This window comes from Elaeis guineensis, chromosome 8, assembly GCF_000442705.2.
Source record: "Elaeis guineensis isolate ETL-2024a chromosome 8, EG11, whole genome shotgun sequence".
In the NCBI taxonomy this organism is placed as follows: domain Eukaryota; kingdom Viridiplantae; phylum Streptophyta; class Magnoliopsida; order Arecales; family Arecaceae; genus Elaeis; species Elaeis guineensis.
In genome coordinates this window covers 24,705,313-24,727,508 of record NC_026000.2, presented here as the reverse complement: position 1 = coordinate 24,727,508, position 22,196 = coordinate 24,705,313, and the positions used below count along the sequence as shown (strand labels likewise).

General features: G+C 40.1%; 2 protein-coding genes across 2 annotated transcripts in view; one reads left to right on the top strand and one right to left on the bottom strand.

The window, feature by feature from the left end:
* Positions 1-1,058: 1,058 nt before the first annotated feature.
* Positions 1,059-7,642, top strand: LOC105049843 (formin-like protein 1). The gene is made up of 4 exons (XM_073261765.1): positions 1,059-3,061; positions 3,146-3,345; positions 4,531-4,775; positions 6,535-7,642. The coding sequence occupies exons 1-4, from the start codon at positions 1,473-1,475 to the stop codon at positions 7,333-7,335; spliced, it is 2,835 nt and encodes a 944-aa protein (XP_073117866.1). The 5' UTR covers positions 1,059-1,472; the 3' UTR covers positions 7,336-7,642.
* A 1,668-nt stretch (positions 7,643-9,310) lies between these two features.
* Positions 9,311-22,196, bottom strand: part of LOC105049844 (sister chromatid cohesion 1 protein 4) — a 24,746-nt gene continuing 11,860 nt past the window's right edge. Inside the window, 17 exon segments of the mRNA XM_073261766.1 lie at positions 9,311-9,661; positions 9,664-9,676; positions 11,394-11,523; positions 11,626-11,737; positions 15,560-15,593; positions 15,888-16,363; positions 16,444-16,626; positions 16,629-16,946; positions 16,949-17,105; positions 17,464-17,599; positions 18,584-18,725; positions 18,854-19,294; positions 19,386-20,371; positions 20,941-21,005; positions 21,665-21,714; positions 21,816-21,913; positions 22,082-22,196. Coding sequence (XP_073117867.1) covers positions 9,579-9,661; positions 9,664-9,676; positions 11,394-11,523; positions 11,626-11,737; positions 15,560-15,593; positions 15,888-16,363; positions 16,444-16,626; positions 16,629-16,946; positions 16,949-17,105; positions 17,464-17,599; positions 18,584-18,725; positions 18,854-19,294; positions 19,386-20,371; positions 20,941-21,005; positions 21,665-21,714; positions 21,816-21,913; positions 22,082-22,196 — 3,539 coding nt within the window. The 3' untranslated portion in view covers positions 9,311-9,578.

The following is a 22,196-nucleotide window of genomic DNA, read 5'->3' as shown; positions in this document are numbered from 1 at the left end:
AAGCCAATTTCCTCCCGGACTCCCCGTCCTTTTCACCGTCCTTTTTTACTCCTCCCCCCGGCTTTTTACCTTCCTCCGTGACTCGGTTGACTCCTCTCCCCTCGTACCGTGTTATCTGATCGAGTTTAAAAAAAAAAAAAAATTTAAAAATACTTTGATCGGAGTACATCTACTAAAAACGTGGAGCCTATTTATAATACTCCTACCTCTATGTATATTTTTTTTTTACCTTTGTTCTTCTTCCAACGTCTCTTTCACTGCCAGGTCTGCCATAAATGTAGATCCCGGTCGGCGAGTAACTGGAATTATTCGGCTTCTACGTAACCCACACCGTTTCAGTCGGCCGGCAGGCGCTCCCACGTCAACCTTCTCCAGACCAGCAGAGAAATGCTATTGTTCCACGAGACTGCATGGCCCTCCTTCCACGTGCTTCTTGCCGGTAGTCTGATAAATACACGCTCCCATTTGAAAAATATTAATCTCCATGCACACTGTCAAAAACTTTGATCATTTTTTTTTAAGAACCTTTATGATTTCTCTAATGCTCGACGGACGGACGGACCAGTCACCACCTTAATGGTCGGTCCCCGAATCTCGTCGATGAAACAAAACGAGTTGATAACTACATCTCTATTATTTTGATAACTACGTTAAACGAAGTTACTTTGCTGTATCATCCTTAAAGACCCTATACCTGAGACAAAGTGCACCTGACACAAAGAACTGCAGTCACGTTCATGAGTCTCCATAAATCCTCAACAGTGATTTCTCTCTCCTGCATGAGTTATTAATCGTTACCATATATCAACATCAATCAGTCATCCTAATCACTGGCTGTGTTTCTCTTTCCAGCCCCAAAAATGCCACAAGCCCAGCCAATCCGGCCATCTTTTCGGCCTCCCTCACGGGAAATAAAAGATGGAAAAATACAAGCCCCCCCATCGCCTCCCACACTCTCTCTTATGCGGCCTCACTTCATCCCTCTCTAAAGTTACTTCACTTCCCTGTAGCCTGTACTTTATCTCTCTCTCTCTCCCCCACCTTTGCACCATCCACCACCAAGCCACCCTCTTCTTCTCTTTTCCCATCTGTCCCCCACCTCTTATGCCTAAATAATTTCAAAACAATTTCTCATCTCTCTCTCCACACACCCCCCATCCCTTTTTCAACACCATCTTCTTTCTCACACACATCTACATGCCTCTCCCAGACATCTCATACCATCCCAAATAAACAAGTATTTATGAGAAAATAATTTAAAAAAAGGAAAAAGAAACACCCCTCTCTTCTTGCTCTCTTCCTGCTACCATCTATTCTCCTTCCTCCTACTGAAGGTAGGGAGAGCAAGAGAAAAAGAAGAACAAAAACAAAAGAAAAGAAAACCATACCGTTGCTCTCCTCTTCCTCCTCCATTAGACCATTAAGAAAACAGAGAGCAATTAAAACGTCTCTCTCTCTCTCATTCTTTGACAATGCCTGCCCTTTCCTTCTTCTTCCTCTTCCTGCTGCTATTCTCCACCCTGGCAATCTCATCCACCACGTCCATTCCCCGGCGGGCCCTCCACCTGCCCTTCTTCCCCCCGGACACCACCCCGCCGGCCCAGCCCCCCTCCCCTTCCTTCCCAAAATACCCCTCCTCCTCCACCCCCCAGCCCTTCTTCCCATTATACCCCTCCCCTCCTCCCCCCTCCGTCCCCTCCTCCCCCACCGCCGACTCCTCCCTTCCCGCCAACATCTCCTCCCTCATCTTCCCCAATTCCCATTCCCCCCCTCCCCGCCGCCACTCCACCGCCAAGATCGTCCCTGCCGTCGTCCTCCCCGTCCTCGCCCTCGCCCTCCTTGCCCTCTCTCTCGCATTCTTCTTCCACGGCCGCCGACGCCGCTCCGCCGACAAGCCCGCTCGCTCCGACAGCATCCGCCTCTTCCCCCCCGCATCCGCCGCCTCTGAAGCCCGCAAGTCCCCGGCCGCCAGCACCGACTTCCTCTACCTCGGCAACCTTGTCAACTCCCGCCGCGGCGCCGTAGCCGACGAAGAGGACCCCTCCCCCGCCACCGCCGCCGCCGCCGCCCAGCCCAACGGCTCTCCCTACTGCAAGGTTGGCTCTCCGGAGCTCCACCCACTTCCCCCTTTATCTCTCCATGCTCGCCATGGGTATGGGAATGCCGATGGCGGATGCTCCTCGGAGGAGGAGTTTTACTCTCCTAGAGGGTCTTCCGGCGAGAAGGAGAGTTCCGAGGGCCTCGCCGGCGGGAGGATGTCGAGCTCGCGGCGGACCTTCCCCGCCGTCGCTGCCGCGATGGAGAGATGTGGGTCCCGGAGCTCGATTCTAAGCACGCCGTCGTACCCATCTTCCAATTCGGTGTCTTCTCCGAGTCGGTCGTCGCCGGCGGGTACGTCGCCACCGGTCGGATCGAGCCCGGGGCGGTCCACCGTCAGATCTCTGAAATCCGGATCCGAAAATGCTGAGGTTATCGACTTTGGTGTCCCGCCACGGCCGCCGCCGCCTCCTCCACCCCCACCGGCGCTCCGGCCGCTGACTCCCTCACCTCCAAAGCGGAAACCCCCCTCGCCCTCCCCGCCTTCTTCTCCGTTGGAGAAGGATCGAGATGGAAACTTTAAGATCTCGGACAAGTCAGGTCCAAATTTACGATCGCCACACAGAATTGGGGACTTCTCGAGGAAGCCATTGGTTGTTAACTCCCCGCAGAGCCAAGCCCCACAGCCACCACCGAGGCAAGCCCCACCGCCATGGCCCCCATCGAGGCAAACCCCGCCGACACCACCACCACCACCTCCTCCACCGCCGCCGGTTGGGTACTGGGAGAGTCGGGTCCGAAAGCCACAAGCTGGCCAGGCTCCAGCTCTCACCCCTCCCAGACCTACTGGAATGAAGAATTCATCAGTATCAGTTTTTCCAGCAGAATCGCCAGTGAGTTCTGATGAAGTGGAGAAGAGTGAGGAGACCTCTCGCCCAAAGTTGAAGCCTTTGCACTGGGATAAGGTCCGGGCCAGCTCCGATAGAGCAATGGTGTGGGATCAGTTGAAAACGAGCTCATTCCAGTGAGATTTTGAACTTAAGATCTATCTCTTCCTTTTTGTGAACTTCATCACTAATATTTCTTTTTTTTCCCGATCTGTTGACAGGGTAAATGAGGAGATGATCGAGACCTTGTTTGTTTGCAATGCAGCAAACACAGCACCAAAGGAGACGAACAAGCGACAAGTCCTTCCTTCTCCGAATCTAGAGAACAGGGTGCTTGATCCAAAGAAGTCTCAGAACATTGCTATTCTACTGAGGGCACTGAATGTGACCAAGGAGGAAGTCTGTGAAGCACTACTGGAAGGTGAAACTCTCAAACTCTTCAGCAATTTGCTCTGTTTCTCTTTCACATTTAATAGCACCAACATGTACTAGGCCAGTGCTTGTTATCACTAATTAGATTGGATCACCTTTAATGAATTGTTTGTGCCAGCGTTTCTTCCAGCATTTGGAAATTAAGCATTAAGGCACTGAAAAATATTCAAAATAGGTTTTTCACTTCTTATTCACCTATTTCGAGTATAAATCCCCCTCGCTTGCAGCATCTTGGAATTCATCAGCTAATATTCTAGAAAAGACAAAGCTGATCAAAAGATGGTGAGAAATGGTGCTGTGGAGTTTCAGGCAGCCATCTATCCCCTTTGACACTTCCCTTCGTGAAAGTTATTGGCTCTATATTTTAGTGGAAGGTTAAGAGTTCTTTCTTTGTTGGCCTAGGTGATCATATTTCCTCAATGATTATGGCATTGTGAAAGAACACCAGTTTCTTTCTATTATTTCAGTGAGCTTCCTAATCTCTAATATGGGAATTGTAGTAGCAAGACATTAACTATAGTTTTGGAAACTACCATTTGTATTGTCATAGTCTTGGGTTCAGGAGTGTAACATTTGGACAATGGAGTTTTAATGTTTCAAGGCATCTGATATAAGCACCCCTTCAAATGGGCTCCTTTTTTTTATAATTGGCAGCATGCCAATAGTTTGGTAGATGCTAAGCAGAGAACCAGAATATTATCATTTTCTCTCGATTTAGCACTACCAACATTGCAAAACACATCTTTCTCTTAAATTGTAGTTGTCTGCTGCGAATTATGAATCAAAAACAGGAAGACTTAATATCATCATACTACTTGATGTTACATTTATCTTTTTGCATTATGCATGACAAAAATAGTTTGCTACTTAACATACTACCTTATATTAGTTAAGATTATCAAGTAGTATGCTGATATTTACATTAATCTTTTTGATGAAGCTACCATGTTCTCTTCTTTAATCTTTACCCATCGAGGAAGACTACAACTCCCCACCTTATTTGATACAGTAAGAGGGCTGAAACATATTCCTGAAACCTTTGCTTTACCCCTCAGTTGTTGAAATCCTCCATTTATGAACTTTAACTTAGACCACAGAAAGGAATTTCAGTTATTTTTTTCAATATTTTTGGGCTCTATTATTTACTTGTATGTATTTTGCTGAATCATTGCAGGTAACACAGATAGCTTAGGACCTGAGCTGTTGGAAACCTTGCTAAAGATGGCTCCAAGCAAAGAAGAAGAACTTAAATTGAAAGATTACAAAGATGAGTCCCTGATCAAGCTTGGTCCAGCAGAAAAGTTTCTCAAGGCAGTGCTTGATATACCATTTGCTTTTAAGAGAGTGGATGCAATGCTTTACATTGCTAATTTTGATTCAGAGGTCAATTATCTTAAAAGGTCCTTCGAAACTCTTGAGGTAAGTCTGATGCTTGGTTTTGTTTTTCCATTAATTCTATGCTGGATTAAAAACAGCGAATGATTGCATACTGATCACTAGCAAAGTAGTGGATAAAGCAGTGATAAAAAGAATTTGGCTCATTTATTTATAAGAGAAATAAGGATCTTTCTCTGCTTTAATAATAAGGCTGTGACCTGTGAGCTCAGGACCTATGGTCAGGGTTGCATGCAATGTTGTGTTGAAAGTAACTAAAACATTTTAGAAGCTATAGTGCTACACCAAATTTTTACTTATTTGTCCACTTTGCAACTCTTAGAAGTGACCAGCTGTCTTTTTTTTCATTCTTCTACCATCCAGAACAACTTGACCTAAAGTAATGTTATATGCCATACAGTATTCATGGCTTAGTTACTAAAGCTACAGAGGAGATGGTCTCAAGAGTTCAGGTTGACAAAATAATTCTCATGTTTATTTCTGTACTGAATAATTATTCTCCCAGACATGAAGCATAAATTGTTTAAACCAACATAAAGTTTTAGTCTTTCTTTCATAAGTTTGAACAATTGACAAACAATTCAAGAAACTTTGATTATACTCTGACATTCTGACCTAGAAAGAGTTAGCACTGAATAAAACGATGATGACCTTATTTAAAAGTCAAGTTCTTAGCTGTTTCAGATATCAAGTTATCTTTCCCATGTACAATGTGCTGTTATTGCCTCATTCCTTGATTCTTCCATTTGCTCCCAGTTGAAGCAAAATAACTTCTCTTCATTTAGCGAACATTTAACTCATCTCATTTTCTAATATGCATAATAATACTCTGCTCAACATGGCTCGGTGTGCCAAGAAGGCATTCCATTTGCTCACTTTTTAAAAGTGCAAGCTCTATTGGATGCAGAAGTCAGCAAGACTTGCTTTTACATCTTAATATGAAATTTTATACTTACCCAGCTGAACAAGGGCACCAAAGCTCTGGCCTTTCTGATGGTGCAGGCTACAAGAAATCATTATCTTATGAAAGTAGATCAATACTATTTCATATTGGTCTACCATAGAAGTGAGTTGTCCAATGTGGAGAGTTTGAAAGCTTACTTGTCAACAGAATTGTGAAGTCTTTCTTAATTTGCAGGAAAGCTGGTATCTTTCTTAGATGCTTATTATGTGAATATTATCTGCAAAAGTACAGATCTTTCTCAAGCACAATTCATATATTATAATCAAATACACTGAAAACATCTTAGTGAAATATATTGAATTAAGGGGAAAATGTGAGTAAGTAAGAGAACCACAAATTGGATGCATCCCATCATCAGAAAAGAACTAGGAGAATTTCTTTGAGAGAACATAGCTGGTGACTAGATATACCTAGCAGTGATTGACAGTTTTCCATCTTGGGTTCATGCACACCACATAAAAAGAATATCAGCAACTTTACTCTTGATTGTGAGAATAACTTTTATTTAATGTTTCCATGTGCTCCTAGTTTTCTTGCCTCACCCGCATATTTATTTCTACCCCATGTTCTCACAAATAAGAACTTCATCTCTCAACCAGCTTCCTGGGTGCATGAAACACCATGGAAACTGCAGGCCTGTGCAGTTAAATTTTGTATTTGTAGTCATTAAAATTCAATCAAGACCTACATTAAAAAGTTTGTCTGACAGGTAAATGGACAGATCATGTAGGCCCTATGATAGGCAATGGTCATTTTTAACGTATCGTTGGGTTTTGAGTGTTCTTTGGACTAATATACTGCTTGTATTGCAATGCACAGGCAGCCTGCGATGAGCTGAGGAACAGCAGATTGTTTCTGAAGCTTCTGGAGGCCGTTCTGAAGACTGGAAATCGCATGAATGTTGGTACCAACCGTGGTGATGCGCATGCCTTTAAGCTAGACACACTACTGAAGCTAGTTGATGTCAAAGGCACAGATGGCAAGACTACCCTCCTGCACTTTGTTGTCCAGGAAATCATCAGATCTGAAGGCTCCCGCGTTTCTGCTGCCAAAACGCAGGCAAATACTCTACGAGATGACCTTGAGTGCAGAAAGCTTGGCCTCCAAGTTATTGCTGGTCTTGGGGGTGAACTTGGCAATGTGAAGAAAGCAGCTACTATGGACTCTGAGGTGCTCGGCAGTTACGTCTCCAAACTTGCTGTAGGGATTGGGAAGATAACTGAGGTCTTAAGGTTGAATGAAGCATTGAGTTCAAAGGAAAATAGCCAGCGATTTCATGATGCTATGAGTGGGTTCTTAAAGAAGGCAGAGGACGAGATCATAAAGGTCCAGGCGCAAGAGAGCGTTGCACTGTCTTTGGTCAAGGAAATAACTGAGTATTTCCATGGTAACTCAGCCAAAGAAGAAGCTCACCCTTTCAGAATTTTCATGGTGGTCAGGGATTTTCTAGCCATCCTCGATCAGGTCTGCAAAGAGGTTGGAAGGATAAATGATCGAACCATTGTCAGCTCGACACGCCAGTTCCCGGTCCCTGTGAATCCAACACTACCACAAGTATTCCCAAGGTTTCAGGCATTGAGGCCTGAAAGCTCTGATGATGAAAGTTCGGTATCATCGTAAGCCTTGACTCTTGGTGCCCTTGCCTGGTGCCTCTTTCAAGCTGAAATTTTTTGCTGGTTATAACCTGGAAGTGCAGTGCAACATGGAATCCACATGCCACTTATTTATATTCTTCTGTACTTGTACAATATTGATGTAAAAGATTATTGGAATTATTTATCCCTATATGTATACAGAAGGAAATCTAGATGAGAGAAATAAGGCGGGGAAACTGACTTCCTGGACTCGGATTATGTATATCTGTTGTAAGGTTCTTTTTTTTCCCCAAGAGATCAATGTGCAGCAATCAAAACAAATTTCAGGTGTATAGCTTGTTGTTTATGAGTGGCAGTTAGGGACCGTTGATGAACCAATGAGGCAGACAATATCTTCTTTCCATATCTTTTTCATCCTAACGGTTGGTTGAAGCTTCATTCCCATTCCGATTACACGGAGAGTAGAAATTATTGTAATAACCTAAAATCCAATCTCGACTTTCTCTCATTTTCCAATTCGATATCGATTACAGTTATACGTCAGAGAATATGATCATTTCAATCCCTATTCCAATTCATTCTGATTCTGATTGCCATTCTCCTCCTCATGGACCAAATGCATCCCCTGTATGTAGCGGTTTAGGATGATGAAGATTACGGCTGCACTCCCCTGTGTGGATTTCTTCTTGACATGACCTTAATAAGAAATGGACATGCAATAACATCAACACTTTTGTTAGAGAGCTTAATATTCAAGGGGAGAAAACGTAAGCACATTTATTAGACAATTAAAGAAGAGCATGGCTAAGAACTCGATCGGTTATTTTGGCGCATCATCCGGTTCATGGCCTGATAATGCAAGTATCACCAAACTAATAACCATAATTTTTTCTTTGTCCTAACTTTTATTTGACTTTTCATGACATTTTGATACTCTCTACTATTTGACAACCCTCGTATAAGTTTAAGACAATACCTCAATAAGATGTTCGGTTGGAAAACATGAGGATCTGAAATCAGAATGAAAATAGATAACTCCCATTCCAACCATTTGGTTGGAAAAAATCTCATTCTGATTTCAATTTTGGAGTGAAATGAAAATGACTCAATTTACATAAAATTCAATCTCTACTCTTCTCTATAGATTCAAATTTTCATTCCAATTCTGATTTCGATCAAGAACCAAGCACTTCGAAAAATTTAGCCATTCCAATTTCGATTCTAAAATATTTTGATTTCTACTTCGATTTTAATTTTGATCACGAATCAAGCACCTTCTAAATATCTGACGAACCAACATATGCGCTTATCACAACCACCATGACTGAAGATTGTTAAGAATGCAAGATACCCTGATATTCCGGCCAACATCGTAGAAGAAGGGATAAAATTTACATTACTTATTCATCTTTAAAAAATAATTTATAACAAATTAATAAAAGACTCAGCAAACATACATTATGAGCTACACTGGTTTATCTTGAATTCAGTAAGCAATAGATAATATTTTATAAATATCGCACCTGCTGCATTCCTACCGGATTCAAGACAAACCAGTAGAGCTCAACCAGTGTATGTATGTACGTACACATACATGTGCGTGTACACAAACATATACATACATACCTTGACTATATATCTTGACGGTAGTTTTCAACCGAGTCGTGATACCAGTTTGTTTCAATTTTAGTCAATTGTGGCTGCAATCCAGCAGGTGCGATATCTATAAAATATTCTGTTGCTTACTGGATTCAAGACAAACCAGCATAGCTCTACCAGTATATGTATGTACGTATGTCTGTCCGTCTGTCTCTGTGTGTGTGCGTGTCTGTCTGTGTGCAGGAGCCTAATTTATTATATCTACCCCCAAGGGCTGCACCTGTTGCAGTATTGTAGGTGCTATGGATATTGAAACCATCATCAACCAAATGAATTTGCATCACCAGCCACCAGCTGAATAGTTACCAAAGGTCCGAAAGTACTAGGTTTCTGAATAAAGGAACATGAAGACCCGTTAGTACTTTATAGAATACTAACATTAAATGATTTGATTTACAAATATACATATACAGAAGATATAAGTGGTATACAAACACATGGACCAACTCCGCTCCACCCAAGCTAAGAGATCAGTACAATAGAAGGAAATAATAAAAGACATAACCGTGTAAAAATCAAGATGAGGTAACTGAACAACGAAAAGGGTGGAGCGAGCATCAGGTTAAATTAGAAATACAAGGTTATTTATACTATGACGTGCCTCTTGCATTAGAACTCTGACTTTAGGAGCTTTATTCTAGGTTTGATGTTGACGCATTCAAAAGGGTTATCCTGTTCAACATGAATGTATCCCTTGTTTTCAGAACCTGCAAAAGAATGCACTTCAATGAAAAAGAAAAAAGGGGAAAAAAATGAACAATCTCACTCTGACGTATGCACGCATGCATGGAGAGAGAGAGAGAGAGAAGCTTATTTACTATTTGTAGAACTGAAACAAATATATGCCTAGAAGTAGAAATCAAACATTTCCTATAAATCCCACTTATTCATCAATGGTCACGAAATGTGCAATTTCAATAGCACAAGACGATGCCTTGATTTGAGTTATGGCTCAAAAGCACAACATGTATAAAAACTTAGAATACACGAGTTATAGGCTGCATAGAGCAGTAATCAACTTGTGGATATGGCCTTCAACATAACATATTCCAGCACCCTGGCTCTGATAGCATTCTCTATTTGTTGACCACTTGACGCATAAGAGAGCTCCAAAAGATATAATCACATAATTCTAGGTACTTGAAGTACTGTAGATAATGATAGCATTGTAGATCGTCTACCATAAATTTCTATAATTGATTTTGCACACTAAGAATTGAGACTTTAATTCTACAGACATACATGTGCATGAGGGTGTCTGTTTCAGTTCTTCGAGAAATTCCATTAGCAGAAATGCTACATGGTAGAGACAAAAGGAAACAAGCAAAGAAACCCAGCATGCTCAGTATGTTTGGAGAACTTAAAACATATTATAGCTCGATTGCTTGGAAGTGCAAGTTGATTACAGTTCTTTTCAGCAACTATTAGTTTGTGACAAAAAAGAGGTTGTAATAGAACCTGATTTAATAAAAGAAAAAATTATCTATAGGTCCCTGGAGTTATTTCTAGGTCCCTGCCGTCCACACAGATCGGTTACACAGGTCTGTTAAGTTACAAAGATTTATGTTCAAGTTACACAGGTTTACGTTCAGATTACCTGAACATAATGGAATCTGAAAATCCAGGGACTTAAAAGTAATTCCGGGTCAATCTAGGGACTATAGATAATTTTTCTCAAAGAGAAAATTATAAAATCAAATAGTAGGTAAATTGATCTATGGTAATCTAGAAATTTTCTCTCCAATTCCATCTGGACTTTTTACACTTTTCAATGCAATGGAAAATGTACTACCTTCGGGGGGAGCGCATCATGTTTCAACGGAAAAGGGAGAGACGGAAGAGATGTTAGGGTAGTGGAGATGACCAAGCAACAAGTGGAGGCCAGGTTGAACAAGGCCAAGAGGAAGGTAGAGGTAGAAGGTGAGGCATAATTAATGAGAAAGGTGGTGGTGGGAGATGAAAGGTTGGGTTAGCATTTAGGAAGATGAGCTGTTCCAACTGCTAGGAATATGAGAACCCACCGATCTGACATATTGGCAACAGTTAATACTCACTCCAGCATGTTGACTGTCCTCATCAAAGCAATTAGATTCACGACAAAAGGGTCATGTGCATCAACCTATGCCCGTGCAAAACATATGGGTTGTCATTTAACCTATAGCAGTTCCTGATAAAACATGTATGCACCGATATGTGTGTCTGCATGTATGTACAGACGTATGTACTTTAATATAAATAAGATAACACATGTACATGTGCATGCATGTAAGGACATATGTCCTTAATATAACTTTGTTGCATGTGCATAAGACAACATATGATTATAAGAGTAAAAAAATTTTTGTTGCAAATAGGAACATTTAACTAAAAGAAGACCAATCGAGTTTATACAGCTTGTATGAAAATCCTGGAAGATGGGCATACCAAAGTCTCAAAGAACATTCTTGATGCTTCTTTGCGAGTTTTACCAGCCAAAAGGTGATCCATGGCAACGATTTTTTTGCCACGTCCAGATTCTTCATCAAACAAAGTTTTCAAATACCTTGCGACGCCTCTATAAGATTGATATTCATAATTCAATATATGCTCCAAAGTCACTGGCAAAAAAGAAATACACAAGACATGGTTAAATAAAACAACCAGTTTAAGAGGCTACCTTGTCCGAGAAGACCAACCACTGTTTTCAAGTGACTGTGCCACTTCAGGATTTGGCATATCATGATCTGCTGCATCATCATAGTCTGCTTCATCGTCTACATTAAGAAACTCTGATAGACAAAAAAACGAAGAACGTTATTGAAGTCAGTAATGAGTATCAACTTCTCGTATTGCAGAGAAGCCAAAATAAAGACAGATGACCATCATTTACATGAAAACCAACCACAGAATCAAATGACTGACAAAGGCAGCAACCTGCCTATGTCTACCATGTGAATCTTCCAGCTCATTTTTGGGCCACAACAACTATTACATCACCTCGACCATTAACTTTCATGATGTAACCATGATGCAGCAAATCTCCTAGAACACTTTCTTCTTCGAGCCCATAAAACAGTATGACGAGTATGCCGTGATGATGAAAAATAGCCGGTTCTATTTGTCAAGCAGAGATCATTCAAGGACTTGTATGAAAGAAGAAAGAAAATAGCTGAGCGAAGAGTTTCACAACTCCACATATTGGTGGGATATTATGAAGGAAATGGTTGAACTAGTTCATTTTGACAAAAGAAAAGAAAAGAAAGAACGTACTTATATATATGCACCCGAGAAATTCTGTGCACCACAGGTAGTGTAGAAAATCCGACGTGGAGCGCACTGCTTTATATGATTGATCTACATAGCCATCATTTTCCAACACGTATTTAATGCCTGCAGTTCCACTTTTTCGTTTAAAAATTTTGAATGATGAAAATATCCCTGCTTTTTGAAAAAATTATGACTTCTTATGTCCATATTATGACATCCTACTTGCAGGAAGTTATAATTTTGACACAGGATGTCATAATTTTTTCCAAAGAGCAAGGACATTTTCGTCATTCAAAATTTTTAAACAAAAAAAGCAGAACTGCAAGCATTAAATGCACGTTAGAAAATGTTTAGACAAAAATACTCCTTTTATATTATGACATCCTAGACTATATTATGACATCCCGCATGCAGGAAATCATAAAGTGACGCAGGATGTCATAATTTTCTGGGCCATATTATGACATCTTGCGTGTGGGAAGTCATCATATGCTATAAGATGTCATAAGTTTTTCCAAAAAACAAATATTTTCGTCATACAAAATTTTTTAATGAAAAAAATAGAACTGTAGGCATTAAATATGTGTTGAAAAGCGGTGGCTACGTGGACCAATCACATAAAATGGTGCGCTCCACATCGGATTTTCTACATCGCTCGTGCGTAGAATTTCTCATATGCACCCAATGGAAAAAAGCAAAGCTCTCGAAATCGGGACCCGTGCTAGCCGGCCGGTGGTAGGGGTTGATACGGATCCGTAGTGTACCGGACCGTGCGCGAACCGACACAAGCAAAGAAGTAAACCGAGAGGAAAAGAGAGAGGGGGGTGGAGAAATAAAAGGAGGAAGAGGAAGCCCTCGGAGAGGCCGCCAGACGGCCTCTGGCTGACTGTCGTGGCTGCCAGACGGCGCACTCCACGCATACGGCGCCGCAAGCGTGAAACAAGGACGATGCCCCTGTTTCACGATCTTTTTTTAAAAAAAAGTCAAAAAATCATGAATCCGACAATTGGTTTGCCGACTTCACTATTTCTGACTTTTTCAAAAAAAAATTCAAAAAATGAAGCCAGCAAAACTATTCATCGTCTTTTTTAAAAAACAAGATGAAGGAACAGAATCGCCCCTATTCTGCGGCCGCAGCTCCGCCCGCACAGTTTTCACTGCTCAGTGGCCATGGCGACCACTGCGCAAAGTCTGGCGACCCCTCCGCGAGCTCCGCCTCCCTCCGATGCTCCCCTTCTCTCTTTCTCGCTCGTTTCAAAACCCTATTTGACAAAGGTCGAGCCGCAAAAGCTTCTACGACCTTTCGATGGCCGCAACGGGCCACTACCAACCTCTGAAGGCATCTCTTCTCTCTCTTCTCCTCTCTCTCTTTCTCTCTTTTCTTCTCTTTCCCTCTCCCTCCTCCAGTATACCATCTTTGCCGGCCAAATCGTGCCGGTTCCCAGCCGGTCCGGCTCAGTACGGGATGTACCGGCCGGTTCGGTCCGGTACAGAAAACCTTAGAAAAAAATGTTGCTAGAGGTTTAATAATCTGGACACAAGGTCAGATCACTTCATAAATAGGATAGGAAGATGGATAGGAAGATAAATGAACAGGGTAGGAGGCTAACAAGAGGATGATGCAGATAACTTACTATGCAGAAATGTTAATTTGGATGTCAATTTGCTGCTATCATTGTTATTTAATTGTCCATAAGAAATTCCTTAGCCTCAACACATGTTGGTTGCATATCTGCAAGTGGTTAAACAAGTATACAGCTAACACCTTTTGGGGTTATATTTATAATTTGCTTGACTTGAGCAACACCATAAATCAGCGTTATGACATAGCAGGGCATACTCATCCTGGTAAGCCTGTCCATACACACTCTTCTTTGTACATCTTACTCCATTTTCCTTCTATAGTTTCTTATACTCTCTTCTTATTCCTCAAGTTCGTTCTTTCTCTTTTTTTTTCCTTTTTCTTTTTGAGCTTATCTCAAAAAATTTTCCTCCCTCAAGTAGATTTTGGAACACTACCTTTTGCAGATAGGAATTATGATGGACTAAAAAATTTCCTTAAAGGAATGCAACTTTAATCTATTGAGACTAGTTGACAACCTAGATTCTTAACCTGATAAAAAGCACCTACAACACCAACCCATCGAATGGATGCCTTTTCTCTTCCATTCTCTTTTCTCATTGTCATACAACTGTTATACTGTGCAAGGGCTGATCTGAAATCAGATATCCATTATTTTCCTTTCTTTATGGTGTCTCGTCAGCACTGCTTCCAGAAATGATCATGCTGATGACAGATAAATCATCTTCAAGTTAAGGCATTTAATAAATGTCCAAAGGGGATAAAACTGTTGAAGCAGCTGCAAATGTTTCCCTATACTGAACCTTTCCCTACTCCACATGATCTCTTGTCAAATCTTGGGAAAAGTTGGATGGTTGTACCCTAACTTTCATGCAAAAACTGAGGCAGGTTTCCCCTCCTGCCATTTGGTTCAATATTTGTAGGTCCCTTATCCAAAGTTGTCTTGGCCGAGACTTCATAACCACTTCATGAGGGGGTCAACAACTTAAACCAAACTGTTTCTAATTTTCAAACAATGATGGATCAAATTCCAATAAAAGGAGATGATTCCTAACAAAGGAACAGAACATGCAATGAAGTATAAAGACAAAAATAAATATCATAAATTCTCAAGTATTCACAATCAAAGTCTAAATTAATAAATAGTTGGTTATGCCTTTCCTCCAGAAAATAAAGAATAAACATGTTTATAACTTTAATCTCCAAAATAATTGGTTATGATTCTATGCCAATTTAAGAAAAGATTCATCCCTCAGAAAACTTAGAGGGATGTGTAGAACATTTGACACAAAAAAGGTTAAAAAAAAAAAGTTATTTCAGAAGAACAACAATTGAACCAATTGGAGGAGAAATGAAGAGAAACAGACAGCACGTGCATGTACAATAAAAATTTAAGGACACATAAGGCCCAGATTTTTTTAAATAATCAAAGTATGGGAGGGTCAGACAACCTAATAGTATACAGACAATAAGATGCGAGCACAATCATAGAATATGCTTTGACAGTGAGTGCCATTCTTAACAGAAATGAATAGTAAAAAGGTTTCATAAAGTTACTCTAACCGAAAGGGTTCAGATAGTTATGATTAATTGAATACAGCTGCAATCAGGCTTCGACAAATCATTGGCACATGCAAGTGTATTATAGCTCTAATTGGCGGTCCCTTTTGAAGTCTATGGTATCTCTGACAATCTCTCTCAAATTAGATTCATAACAAAAATGGATGGAATATGCAAATCTAGATCTTGAACAGAAGATTACCTGTATCATTGCCACCGACGGCACTGCTAAAATCCTGCAAAATTGTAGAAAATTTAATTAATGGAAAAAATCAAATAGAGATTGACATGGTGTGAATTAAATCAACTGAAAATAAATAGCATGACCTCTTTCAAAATGTGGCAGTTGTCACAGAGGCTTACAGTAAGCACAATAGCCAAAGACACGAACTTATGGGCATGTGTGGATGGCACAGGTGCATATATGTACCTATATACTTCTATGGCAGTATAGATATATACTATTATTAATAATGTTGAGAACACATGCATCTTCCTACATGCTTTAATCAAATTAATCAACAACTTACACTATATTCTTTTGCAGCAGCAACTTCCATGGGAGCACTTTCCACATCCACACCACCATCTACATTAAATTCCTGAAAGCCAGAATTTTCTCCAATTGCAGATGGAACATTTTCGATTTCTGTATTTGGTTGAAATGGGTTTACTTCATTGCTCGAGTCTTTCTGCACCACAGCTCCATCCTGCACTTTAGCATCTAAACCATCTTCCTTTCCCTCCATGGTCTGATGACTAGTTACACCGCTTGGGTCAGCAGTTTCACCATTTTCCATGGCCACGCCGGGGATAGAAGAGTTCGAATCTCTATTGGCAGTCAGGTCTGTTTGTAAACCTGCCTCCACTTCAAGTAAACAACTGTTTTGTACAGAGACTAATGTCTCATCATGCCCATTTCTGCCAGCATCAGAATGAGCATCTTGTGGGCAATTTACATTTATTGCATCTGCTACACTCCCATTTCCCTCCATGACAGAAGCTCCTGTAGCAGTACAGGCATGTTAGAATGGAAAATATTATCATCATTTGTAATACAGAGTGCAATTTCATTAACTACCCTACCTCTGGTTTCATCCTCAGCAAAAGCCAAGCCAATAAATGAAGTGTTTTCAGTTATCTGTAATGCTTTATTGTTCATCTCTATGAGCTTATTGGCAGGTTGTATCAACTCATGCTGTGATTGCTGCTCTGAATGCATGCATATATCATCAATCTTCTTAGAGAATTCAGCAGTATATTCATTTTATGAACTGCAGCCTCTTCAACTCCATTATCAGTAGTGGTTTCACATTCAGGCCTCAAAAGTGCAGTTGTGGGTATGGACATGTCAACTTCAGCATTTCTATCCTGCACATTGTTTTCTGTCACTGTAATTGTAGATGGTGGGTTATTGTTTGATAAATCCCACTGAGGCAGATCAGGTAGCGATCCTAAATGCTCTTGAGCATCATATTCACCGGAGTCTTTGTTAAACTGTGTCTTGATTGCTACAGATGTGCCTGATGGTCCCTGTAGTTCACCATCAGCTTTGTTTGGCATAACTGGAGCCGACTCGGCCATTTCTTTCCATTAGTTTCCCTAACAAACTCTAAGCTTCTAGAAAGCTCAACCTCTTTTAATGAGTCAGCATGATAATGAGATTCATCAATTTCTGAAACATATCTTCGACTGTGTAAGCTGTTCAGCTTTACAGATACACCTGAAAGAAAACAAACCACATAAAACTTATAAGGTCATGGAAAGTGGAAGTCCAAACTCATCAAAGTTCTAACACTCTTTTCCAGGCAAACTTCAACGTTCAAACAAGCAAAAAAAATAAATGTAAGTTTTCATTGAAGAGAAGCTAACGTCATATGCCTAATTTAAAAAGATGGAATAACATCAAATGCCTAATTTGAAAGATATTGCTCTCAACTTGACAAATATTAATAACTTTCAGCCATTTGAAAATGTTAGAATCAAAATCAACAAAGATAAACAATGCATAATTCAGCTTCATGTTGATTATGTAATTCAAGTATGAAACTCTGGTACAGTATGCAAGAAAAGAAGAATCATTTTTAAAAAAAAATATTCGCTCACCAGTATTATAGATTCATTGAAAATTTCATCTTCTAATACACTTTTCTCAATAATCCAAATATCAGGACGAGTACATGGAGCCTTCTTTCGCATGCGGCGAATATCTTCAGTATTAATCAATTGTTGCCGTATTGCACTGCAAAAGCGAAAAAATTGAGCCATCTGATACAACACATTTACTTAATGAATAGAAACATATATGACTTCAGACCAGTCAGAGAATCAGGATTCAAGATAAATAATGCTTACGAAAAATTCATCACGCAGCAAATACTCACAAAAACATTAGAAAGTTAAAACTAGAAGTAGAAAAAAGAGGATTAATCTAGCGGAAAATTTCTTCATAAATATACAGAATTTGCAAAAAAAAATGTTCCCAACAATTCATGAAATGATTGCCGAACAAACTCCTGTATATTTCCAGAAAGCATAGAAATTGATTCAGGGAATGGAAAAAAATGGGAAGGATGGTTGAAAAAGTGCCCCAGGTGCGAGACAGGAAGCAATAGCATTAAACATGCAAGAAACTAACTGAGAAAAAAAAGAAGAAAACTGGTTCTCCAGTAATTTTCTAAAATTGTTTGTTATTAGAATAACATGAGGGCAGGCCTTGGTGCAACAGTAAAGTTGTATTGTGATGTGGGTGTCACGGGTTCAAAAAATGGAAACAGCCTCTCTGCATGCAGAGTCCAGGCTGCATACATTAACCATGCCCAAACACCATAGTGGGGAACCCTTGTGCACTAGGATGCCCTTTATTAGACAATGTCACCAATTTCTCTTGCGTTTAGTTTCACGCTTCCCACTCATTTCCCCCATCTGGGGTCATCAAGTTGGAATCATTTTCTCAAGAAGTATCACAATTCACAAGAATAGGTAAGTTGTTTTGTGAAACATGATTTCCAATAAATTCAACAGAATCATCAAAATTAAAAAATAAGACATTTTCAAAGAAATCAGAGGGAAAATCAGGATAGATTCGAAAATAATCAGAGATATTTTTTATTATTTGGAAAATTGTGTCCCAAAATGTCAGATAGGCTTTAAAATGAGTACTAGTACCAAGATGTCAAATAAAAGGGAATATGAAGAGCAAGAAACATTAGGAAACAGGTCATACTCAGCATGTAAGACTGTAGTATCATCCAATAGCACCTTTCTCTTGGGCATGCCTAGTCTGGTTGTTACCCTAGGGCGTTTTAGAGAAGCTGCTTTGGCGGGTGGTGGAGTAGGTCCTATCCTCAAGACTGGAGTCCTTCCAACTGGTACAATCAGGCATTTAACTAAACTCAAATAATAAGATGTAAAATATGTAGATGCAAGGCCAGTATCCTTTTTCATAATGTCAAAAATTCTAGAATGCCAAATCAACTCCAATAATAATTCATACCTAAAATTGATGCCAACAGATCATCATCATCAGGCACATAATCAGTGTTTCTTCTAATTTGTGGTTTGCCAGACATCCTTGTGGAAGTGCCATTTCTCAGCATCGGTGTGCTATCCATTAAATGACGTTTTTTACCAGAAAGGCTACTGAGCCTGTTAGCACTTCCATCAGACTCTATTACCCCCTTTTCTGATGTAAGCGGTCCTAATTCATTAACCTGGTCAACATTCCCAGCTGGAGCTAAAAGCATTTTTTCAGGTTCTGGAAATTCGGAACTTGAAGCACAATTTAACTGATCCAGCAAGGTATCTTTACAAATTGGACCAGACAATAGCTCATTTTCCTTGCTAACACCAGGTACATGTTCTGATAATGCTTGTCCTGACTGCTGGTGCACCTCAAGACCAGTGTTTGGTACATTAGTCATGTTGAAATCTTCACCTGTAAAGCAATAACAGCTTAGGAATCCACTATTTTACATTTTCTGATCACTCATAGAAAGAAAGAAACATCCAAAGTTGATCATACAAACCTTGCAAATCAAAAGAAGATTCACTAACATGAAGTGCCTCCTGTCTCACTGGAGTTCCTGAAGGCCCCCCAGGTTCTTGATAAAGCTCGGAGGTGTTCTCTACTAAAACATCTTCTGGAGACAATGAATTGGCTTGATTCGGTCTTGAGGAACAAGATCTCAAATGACTATCAGTGTTGAGTAAAGATGCATTATTATTGGAATGAGGGTCAATATCTTCTGTATGGTCTTGTTTACTGAGAACTGATGACTCAGCATTATCCTCGAGTGAAGTGTTGTTGGTAATTAAATGCACTCCTGATTCCAGTATATTTTCAGTAGATAAGTTGGAAGCCACAATCATTACATCAGTATTAGTCACAGATGCCAGGCCATCCAAGGGAGCTACTTCAGGAAGTATGGTCTCCCCATTCTCGTGAATCTGATTGGCAACTGGCAGGTCTTTCACTTCATCACAAACAATATCATTATATAGATTATCTGCACTCTTCTGTTCACATTCTGAATGAGGTTCATCAGGTGCAGCTACAAAGCCACTTGAACATTGTTGTGCAAGAGAAGCAGCCTTCGGTTCAGTTAATGGTGAAATTTTGCTTTGTGGACTCAAAGCAGGACTTTCATGTGCAGCGGCTGAAATTGTCTCTTCCATTAAACCAGGAGTAGATGGAGCCTGAGCACATTCCACCAACTCAGGGGATGTAACTTCATCGGCGGGGCTAACAAAATCAATTTGATTGGGTACTGCAGTGGGGCCTTCAATATGACCGTTTTGAAAAAACACTTCATTAAGATCAGGAGTTTGAATATTGTACCCATGCCACTGCGAAGTGCCATCATTTCTTGGAAGTATATTCTTGTCAGAATCCTTAAAAAGTTCAGACAAATCCTTCGGGGTTTCAACACCCATATCCTCATCGAACCCACTTTTACCATCATCAATTTCCATGTCAGCAAGAGAAAACGAGGACTGACCCTGATGCATGGTACTGAGAGGAAACATGTTAAAGTTACAAACAACACAATCAGACACTCTTAAGGTTGTCATCGATGATAATGAAAAATTCCAACTGGAATCACTTATACAGTATATTGGTATGAAAATTTAATAAAATGCAATGAGTATAATTTGATATTCTGAAGTTCAAATGACAAGAAAAAGGAAGATCTGAATATGCAACAAAACAACATTGTCGACCATGCCTGTAAACATTTCTTGCAAATACACAGAGTCTCCATCATGGCCATTTATCAGTCAAGCTAAGTAGAATTTCACAGTCAACCAGAAGATATAAATAACAACTCCCTAAAGGCTCCTCGAGGTTGCTAACAATAGATGATAGATCAACATAAGGCACCCTTGGATAAATTAATGTGGAAAAATAGAATTTCTGTAACCCTTAATTTATCAAATAACCATCAAAATCTTAGGGGTATAAAGGAGGCCAAAACATCAAAAGCGAAAGACCAAGGGAAAAAGAATAGAGCAATTTAAAAAATTGAAACAAGATCTATATTAACATGAAAGGAAGCCAAAGAATGAAACAAAGGAGTTTACCAGTCATCTGAGCCCCGTGGAGCTGACGCATCCTGAGGTGAGAGATGCTTGTCCAAGAATAAGTCCTGTCAGCGACCAAGTCAAAAACATAATAGTTAACACGTGCACATCCATCATCTCTCTTCCCAAAAGATCTTTTTCTTTTTCTTTTGTGTGGTGTGTGTGTGAGTGCACATGACCATAATGAAAGACAGAAAACACACAATATGAGGCTTACTGGCCACCATAGATCACCTTCCCCCCCACCCCCCCCCCCCCCCCCCCGGGGCACACAGAGAGAGAGAGAAGCCTGGCCATTACCCAATAATGACTAAAAGTAAGATATATCATATTCAAACCATCCGATTCTCAGGGAGGCCTAGCTCATTGATATCCCTTATAAAGTCTTTTCTGGCAAATATTTCTGACCTTTTAATTCGACATCTAAATATGAAATTAAGAATCAATTTGCAAATAAAAATGACTCAATAACACTGTGAATTTGCTTCGATGCTAACACAACAAGATCAGGCTACCTCAATTGCAATTACAGCAACTACATAGATATAATGATAACCTTGAACATAATATGTTCACTGACAATCAGAAATAAATTATTATGGGAAAATAAAAAAACTAAATGAAGAATTTCCATCAAATGATATACGACAAAAGCAAAAAAGAACATTATGCATAGGCCTGTACATGCATATATGCATACAAGCACACATGCATGAGCATTTACCTCATCAAGGTCTAAGCCAATCTGAGATGCATTTCCATCACCAAATCTTTCTGTATAAACAAATTCAACATACACAACTTAATTTATCATGGACAAGATATCACTAACCAAATGGTATTAAATGCATCATCCTTTATAACTGAATACTGACCATCCAGTCCAAATTGCGATGTTGAATATCCTGTGCGATCCATAGTATCTTGAAGTGTAATCTGCTCTTTGGAACTGACATGGCGGTCGACAAAGTCACTGCATTATATGAAATCAAACTTTAAGGAATAATGCTCATTTTTTGCTGCAAAAAGGGACCACCACCTCCCCATTCACACATGTAAAGAGTGGACTACTGTAAAAATTGAGGATTAGATATTGATATAAATAGTGCACACACTCTGAGAGGAGGAATCTGAAACTGACCCCTGGTATGCACTATCAGGTAGTTCAAAATCATCCAGATGAAAGGTCTCTGGCAAAGTAATGGAATGATAGGGTGCAGTAGATTCTTCTGGAGGGAGATCAACTGCAGTCGACC